General features: G+C 47.3%; 2 protein-coding genes across 2 annotated transcripts; one reads left to right on the top strand and one right to left on the bottom strand.

The window, feature by feature from the left end:
- Nucleotides 1-2,113: 2,113 nt before the first annotated feature.
- INS49_013996 (uncharacterized protein) lies at nucleotides 2,114-3,728 on the bottom strand (the record flags this gene model as incomplete). The annotated part of the gene is made up of 3 exons (XM_043174688.1): nucleotides 2,114-2,860; nucleotides 2,939-3,524; nucleotides 3,598-3,728. The coding sequence occupies 3 exons, from the start codon at nucleotides 3,726-3,728 to the stop codon at nucleotides 2,114-2,116; spliced, it is 1,464 nt and encodes a 487-aa protein (XP_043021633.1).
- A 2,967-nt stretch (nucleotides 3,729-6,695) lies between these two features.
- Nucleotides 6,696-7,014, top strand: INS49_013995 (uncharacterized protein; the record flags this gene model as incomplete). The annotated part of the gene is made up of 3 exons (XM_043174687.1): nucleotides 6,696-6,813; nucleotides 6,877-6,929; nucleotides 7,012-7,014. The coding sequence occupies 3 exons, from the start codon at nucleotides 6,696-6,698 to the stop codon at nucleotides 7,012-7,014; spliced, it is 174 nt and encodes a 57-aa protein (XP_043021632.1).
- Nucleotides 7,015-8,146: the final 1,132 nt, after the last annotated feature.

The following is an 8,146-nucleotide window of genomic DNA, read 5'->3' as shown; positions in this document are numbered from 1 at the left end:
TTTGCTTTATGCTTAAGGACCCTTTTAAGTAAAGATGTGTTAAGCTTAGCTTAATTACGCTATAATAGCATTATAAAGAGGAGATAACAGAATTTCTTATTTAATTTAATTAATTAACTTATATAATAAAGGCTTAAAGTTAGCTAAATAAGTATAAAATATTATTAATAATTAATAGCTTAATTATAAGGAATAATTAAATATATTTAAGGCTTTTTATTTTACCTTATAATAATATAAGGATATTTTTAACATTATAATAAAGAAGGATAATATTTAATCTTAAAATGGCAAAGTAATAAATATTAATATTATAATAATTTTAATAAGTAAAGTTAAGTATTTTATATATAATTAACTTAATTATTATAAGTATAATTGCTTTAATTATTATAAGAAAATAAAAGTGCAGCTTTTATTAATTAAGGCTAATAAGGAAAAGGAGTTTATTTAAGGAGGTATAAAATTTTTTTTATAAGATAAGGCTTAAAAGCAATATTAACTTAGCATTAACTTAAGTTTAAAGTAAATTAACTATATATTAGCTAATTTAATATTATAAAAATGCTTAAAATTTAGGAAATTCTTATTAATAAAATAAATTGCTTATAATTAAGCATTAATTAATTATAAATTATATAATAAATTTATAATTTTAAGATTTTAAATAAAGAAGCTTATATAAAAAGTTTGCATTAAAGAATTATAGGAATGCTATTAATTTAGCTATTAACTTATATTTAAATAATTATCTTTTATTAGCTTACTTTAGCTAGTATATTAAATTATAAGGGCTAAGGCGTATTAATTATAAATAATAAGCTAGGCCTTTAGCATAATTAAAAGGCGCTAAGGTATAATTAAATAGCTAAGTAAAAAATAATATTTAATTTATAATTAAATTATAATATTCTTTATTTTTTATTATATAGCTATTCTTTAGGGCTTATTATAAGAATTTAGAAAAGGAGGATATATTATAGTTTAGGCTTTACCTATTATAATTAATTAATGGGCTTTGGCCTTATAAGAATAAGCTTTGGCGTAGGTGCAGATGAAGAGTAAACCTTTTCCTTTGCACTCTGAATATAAACCCCATTTGAACACCTTACGGCAGATAACCCAAGGCTAGCCCATAATAGTTTAAGTTTATTTAAAATTATAAAATTATTAATATTCTTTTAATATTATTAAGATTCTTATTTTTTATTTTTATTAAAAAACTTTTTAATAATTTTATATAATGCTATAATTAAGTATAAAAATATTTAATAAAAATAAGTAATAAAGCTTAAGAAAGAGTAAAAGCAATTGCTAGAATATATATAATATATATTAGTAGGATAAAAAGATAAGAATAAGAAGGAAGAAGGAAAGGGAGAAGGAAAGGGAGAAGGAAAGGGAGAAGGAGAGGGGGAAGGAAAGGGAGAAGAAGAGGGAAAAGAAGAGGGAGCAGCAAGAGTAATGATGTCCGCGATTGCCTTAAGTGCTAAACTTTAGCAGCTGGGCGGCATGGCTGCTAGCAATTGGGTTGAAGGCTGCTAGGGAGCAGGCCCCTTATTTCGCGTGCGCGTAGCCATTATGCTGGCTGCGTGGTAATAGTTGCGTAAAGTTGAATGATTCCTGGGAGAAACGACCAAACCTTGGTGTTTATAGGGCTAAAGGGGTGGTCGAGAGGGTTTATATACCGAACGTTACGGAGTATCACAGAGTGGTGGTAAGGCGTGGGTGGATTAGAGGCGGGCGGCTGACTAGCCCGTCTGGGACGGCACAGGCGGAAATCGACACGAGACTACCTGAAACCAAGGTAGGAATATGGAAAGGCTGAATGCCGTTCAGAATCATTTCTGTGTCATGCACTGTTTTTAAATGATTCACACATTGACACCCTATATACTTGTTCACCTGTCAGGTGTACACAGCACCGTTTTGAGGCACGGTACGGACACCTACTACCTGCTTGACACCGGTAGTACTTGTTACGGCTTGAGCAATTAAACTTCTGTCACCTCTAATCTACAGACTTCTGTCTATGTCCAAATGCTATCTACACCTTCTCTAAGTATAGCAAACGATGGTTGGCAAACAGTGCAAGTGACTAGAATGCCAAAGCTCACAAACGACTCTCCACTGCAGCACCATCACCACCGGCCTCAAGCTCAGCCCTTGCCTGCTGATTGAGCCTCTTCCACATGGCCTTCCTCAGCTCATGGCCATCCATGAACAGCTGGAACCACCTCCTGTCATATTTTGGCAGCTCCCTGCCCACCCCATCAACTGGCTCCCCAGCGAGCTCCCGCACCTTTTCAAAGTACTCCTCAAAGTCAGGGTAGACCATCAGGAACTTGGGCCCATCACCCTTCTCCTCCACCCTCCTGGCCTCCCACGCGCGCATCTCCTCAACGCTGGGCAACGTCCCCCTACCCGCGAGCAGGCGTGCGGCGTAGACAGCCTGCCACTCAAAGATCTTGAACGTCAGCCCGGCCCCAACAGCACCGACGAACAGCAGCGTCGGGTCCTGCTGCCAGACGACATGCTGGTACAGCCCAGGGACTCGGTTGTTGCGCGTGGGCACCTGCGGGAGGAAGGGCAGGCTCCAGCTGTAGCCCGTGCCGAAGATGAGGTGGTCGACGTCCGGGATGGCGGTGCCGTCCACGAGGTGGACCGTCCGGGTGCCGGCGTCGACGCGCGATATCGAGGGCTGCTTCTTTATCCGCGGGTGGTTGAAGGCCTCGTCGCCAAAGTACGTGTTGAAGTTGTGGCCGATCACGACGGCGTGAACGTCCTTCGTGGCTTTGCCCGATGCCAGGTCGTATGCGATGTCTGCGCCTGATACGGAGGCGCCTACCACCACCACTCGCTGTCGGCTCGTCAGCTTGAGGGACTTTTATGCCTCAGGGGGTAGCAACAGTGCCCGGTCCGCCGCGGATCCACTCACCTTGCCTCTGAAGTCGTCGCGCCCCCTGTACATCTTGCTGTGGAGCACGCTCCCGGGGCGCGACGACTCGAATTCCTCCAGCCCTTCGATGGCAGGCACCCACGGCACATTGAAATGCCCGGACGCCACGACGACAGCACCGAACTTCTCAACCCACCACTCGTCCTTGCCGTCCTCGCCCTCCCGCCGCAGCGTGACCTCCCACTCCCCACCGACCTTAACAGCCCTCTCGACGGCGGTGTCATAGGAGACGAGCCCTGCGTAGCCGTTGCGCGCCCATAGGCCCTCGACGTAGCGCCTTAGAACCCTCCAGTGCCGGAACGGTGTGTCGGCGCCGTGCCTGCTGACGGACCACTCGCTGCGCTCGGCGGGGATGTCCTCGGCGCTGCCGCCCGTGTAGCTCATGGCCACGTCGTCGACGTTGGTCTCGAGGTACGGGTAGATTGACGACTCGGCAAACCGCGGCTGGGCCGGCCTGAGGGTCTTGGCCGGGAGCGTCTCCGGGATGGGCACGGGCGGGTCACCCTCGCGCCGGGCCAGAGCCGCGAGGTTGGTCAGGGGCGGCGGGGGCTTCGTGTCGCCAATCCTGCGTAGGACGTGAGCGAGGAAGAAAAAGGTGGTGGCGAGGGGTTGAGCAGCAGGTGAGTGCTTGGGCTTACCAGCAGCCGCCCGGGCCTTCGCGGCGCTCGAACACCCTGATCACATCGAACGCCTTCTCCTGTGCCAGGGCGTCTACTGCGATGGCGCCCGAGGGGCCGGCGCCGACGACTGCGACGCGCTTGACGGGCATCTTGGCCGCGGTTGTGTGTCAGTCTGTAAGAGCTGAAGCGCAGCACAGACAATTGTCCGAAAGAGAATCACGCTGGAAATGAAACGAGTCGAGTTGAGGTGAACTACCTGCAAGCGAGATGGGCGGGCGTGGTTGGCTGCCGTACGCTCTCAGGCTGCTGTGACCGGGGCCATGTACAGTATACCAACCCTGCGTTACAACCCCGATCTTAATTTTCTCAGACGGGTATCTACTCACTCAGCAGCCCGGAACTCCGCTGAATACCTACGGCTCCCTGCATGTCAGAATAGGTAAGGCAGGTGAACCTTCATCCTTCGGCCGACCGGATGGTGCGAGATCGCGCCATCTTGCTAAGCCGGGATTAGCCAGCGAAAAAATGGAGCGCGCCTCTATATAGCTTTCCATACTATCTAGACTGCTGGGCCATCTACTCACATAGAAGCTCAGATATACGCATAATGTATTGAGAATCCCGTCGGACGATTTTTGAGCGAGGCGAGAGTTAGGACGACATTGGCAGCATCGTTCAATTTTTGGGGCCGAGAGTCGTTAACCGGTGCGTTCATACAACCATTTGCTCGGCATGACGCACCGGGGAAGACAAAAACAATACTACACATTTATCTGTAACTCATTACGAGTTCTGAGGGCGCAAAGTGCGTTTCATTCTCAGCATATTGATCAACACGTTCTCGATTTCAGCCGTCATACAGTAGCTGCTGTTCCCGCAATTGAACCCGGAGCCTAAAATGCCCCTCGACATCGACAATGAAGGTAATACGAGTGAGCAATCCCAGCCATTTTAAGAAACAAATGGTATGAATCGGGAGAAGACAGATCGAATAAAGTTGACTGATTTTGATCGTTACGTGTTGAAAAAGCCTTCCAAGAAAAAGCCGGCAAAGCCCGTGGGGAAAGGGCTGTGAAAAAAGGATGTGTTCCACGATTTCCTTCTGCTCAGGTGAGACGGGCACACATACCATGTTGCAAAGTCCGCCTGAAATCTGAATAATAATCCTGAAAGATTCGGATTGGACTGCTAGTAAGTACCGTTCATAGTCAGGTTTCTATCCATTTTGCTGTTGCTGATACACGGGTAAACATTGGCTGGGGCTCTTCAAAGGACCATGTGGTATTCAAGTCATGCCATGCCTGTGTAGCTGAACCATCCCGTTTTCGATAAGCGCATGGCTCATTGCCTCAAATCTGGCAGGATCTTCCATCATACAAGGCCATCTTGCACAAATGTGAGAGGCTGCTGAGCTTGTGGGGGAATTGCTTACAGCGACTGCCTCCGCCGCATTTCTTGGCAAGTAATCACGGCCTTCCTCACCCCGTAGACATGATCTCAACAAAGACAACTACGCAAGCCTGGCGAGAAGTACCAATTCGGCGCCTAACTCCAAGACATGTAGCGCCATTACGACATTGGCGGGCTGGAAGTCGACCGCATTACTAGTAGAGGTGCCCGGGCGCTATGAAGAATTAAGTTCAGCTCCCTCGGTGTAGCCTCACTCCACATGCATATTTTCAGCTGGAGAACTATTAATAGCCTATATCTGGTACCACCGGACATTCTCAGACGTCACGTACAAGCCTTCGGAGCTTTGGAGAACCGTAGTCCCTGACCAACGGCCCGATTGTTCGGAATGTCCCTGTGAGGGATTACGCTGTGGCATCCAATAGATGTGCAACACTCACACATGCCTTTGCTTACTTCACTTATAACTGTTTATCCAATGTTTCCGCCTCTGCATAATGCTGACACAGAAGATCGTGCTGCAGAAATCGGAAGTTCTTAGCTTGTCCCTCATTTACGTCCTGTTGTAAACTTCTGACCGGATCCTCGACCGACTATCTCACAACATCGAAGACATGAGATTAAGATCATTTGGTCTTGTGGCAGCTACCTGGGGCACAGCTTGCGCTTTCTCACGTCCTCCTAACGACAGCGTCCAGTCGAGGACATTGGATGCCGGCTCTGATCAGCTGCCTTCCTGTGCAGTGTGTCCTTACTCACCAGCCAGTATCCAAATCATCTGCTGACCACCGCCCGATGGCAGGCCCCATGTTTTGCGGATGGTGTTTCCAGTTCGCCATGCTCAGCAACCAACACCACCTGCATTTGCCTCCACGCAGCATCTATATCCGCCGCTATAACACCCTGCCTACAGGAGAATTGTCCAACGATTGATCGACTCCACGTACGCAGATACACCGCAGTATTGTGTGACGCACCTGTTCGAGATGAATCACGACGCTTGATTGTCGCCATATGGATTTTGTTCTCATTTGCCTTCACCTCCGTCATCCTTCGTCTCGTCTCACGAGCTCCCTATTTCGGCGGCCGCCTGGGCTGGGATGACTGGACGATCATCATCCTGCTTGCTATCCAGATACCATCCATCACTACTTTCCACTTATTGGTCCATTATGGTTTTGGCAAAGACATTTGGATGCTGGAGGAGTATCAGATCATCACAATCCTCGAGGTAGGCACGTCGCCCTGTCACCCGTGGTTTCGTCCGTGGTTTCGTCCGTGGTTTCGTCCGTGATACTCACAAGATCCGCTCCCAGTATCATCTCGCCACTGAGCTCATGTACATTCTTGAGGTTTCTCTGTTGAAGATGTCCATTTTGCTACAATACCTTCGCATTTTCAACTCCTGGATCTGGGCATATACCCTCCTGGCCTTGTCAACTAGCTATGGGGCCGCATTCCTCATAGCAACACTGGCCTCTTGCAAGCCTTTCGCCTACTATTTTCACAGGTGGCAAACAGAGCATAGTGGTACTTGCATCGATATGAATAGCGAGATATACGCCTTAAATGTCATCAACATCATCGTTGACGGCACCATCACACTCTTGCCGACAACACAAATGCAAGTCTCAATGGCCTCGGCCTCCTGCCGCCGAAATAATTGAATGTTTTGATAACCATCTTATCACAGTTGGAAACTCCAAATGACTGTCAGGAAGAAGCTAGTAATTGCTTTCATCTTTCTGGCCGGCTTCGTTGTCACAGGCATCAGCATTGCCCGCTTCACAGTCTTCTTTCAGGCCATGGACGCGAACTTCACATGTAAACCCTCAGCCTCTCCAAGATTGTTTGGGTTTGTAAGTAATTAACATCATGCCCATCTAGACGGTTATGTTGAAATGGCTATTCTGTCCGTAGCAGAAATCAACGTCTCGATAGTATGTGTTCGCCGATTCTATTCTCTCCTGGCTTCCCTCCCCCCTCAATCGTTACCCCCCTACAAATGGCTGCTAATATTAGTAAAAAGGTAAGCGCATCAATACCTGCAGTTGTTTCCTTGATCCGTCGGGCCAAGGGAAAGAAGGACACTGCCCAAGGCTCCTATAGCCCTTCTGGGTATCTAACAATCGGGCGACGCTTCAATTCGAATAGAAAGAAAGGGCCACGCGACCGGTGGCATGGATTCACAGATGTTTTCTCCACTCACGCGACTGCCACCATGGTCTCAAGTCAGCCAAGATCCGCCGCCGCACACATCAGCAACGACGAGTTGGAGCTGCTGGAGGATTCCATCGTTGAGACGACAGGGCCACAGAGTTTTGGTTACGAGAGGCATGCCCGCTCCTCAGATCAAGAGGCATACTATAAGCCTCAAGCAAATTATGTCACCCCAATCTATGCGGCACATATTGGAAGGGCTACGTGATCCAGGTCCCTTGGTGTGATTCTCAGGGCCATAAGTACTGCTTAGGTATGCAATAAAGAATTACTCAAGCTTCGTTGACGTATGATTCTAGAGTGCCTTACCAAGACTCTTGAAGGGATGGGGTCTGTTGCCTAGCTAGATATCTAACGAATTAGAAGTAATGGACGTCCACTCCACTAAGAATCGTTTGAAGGGACAACTATAGCCAGCACATTGTACATACATCTACTTAGAACTGGCATTGCATCATTGCAGCTTCGAGCTCTTCGTTTCACACTCAGGATACAGTACCTCCGTCCTAGTTTTGGGTCAAAGTGACTTCAAGTGCACAGGTATGCTGAGAGTGTCGAAACGCAGAACCGGCCCCCTCTCCTGACCTCTCTCATATCTCTCTCATACAGGCCGTGGGGTCTTGTCCGCGTCGACTGAACCGTCGTGTGCTTTGTTCTATTACGTGACCCCGTCTTCCAAACATTTACGCCCCTGTCGCTTGTCTCGGCCCTGGTGAATTTCTTTCTGGAGAAACTATGGTAGACGAGGAATAGGAGCTTTTGGGCATCAGGTGGGCATATCACTCTAGACGGACCAAGTCGCTGGCATATCTGCGACTACAATAGCATCTTGCATTCATCAAAGTCCATCTCTGGCCTGCTAAGTCGTGATCTAGCCCATGTAATCCAAACGCCGGTCTATGCAGTATCGTCAAGGTCCAAACAACGCCATCGCCAG

Source organism: Diaporthe citri (genome assembly GCF_014595645.1).
Source record: "Diaporthe citri strain NFHF-8-4 chromosome Unknown scaffold_7, whole genome shotgun sequence".
In the NCBI taxonomy this organism is placed as follows: domain Eukaryota; kingdom Fungi; phylum Ascomycota; class Sordariomycetes; order Diaporthales; family Diaporthaceae; genus Diaporthe; species Diaporthe citri.
Note: the sequence above shows the minus strand (reverse complement) of the source record. Positions and strands in the feature narration are given on the sequence as shown.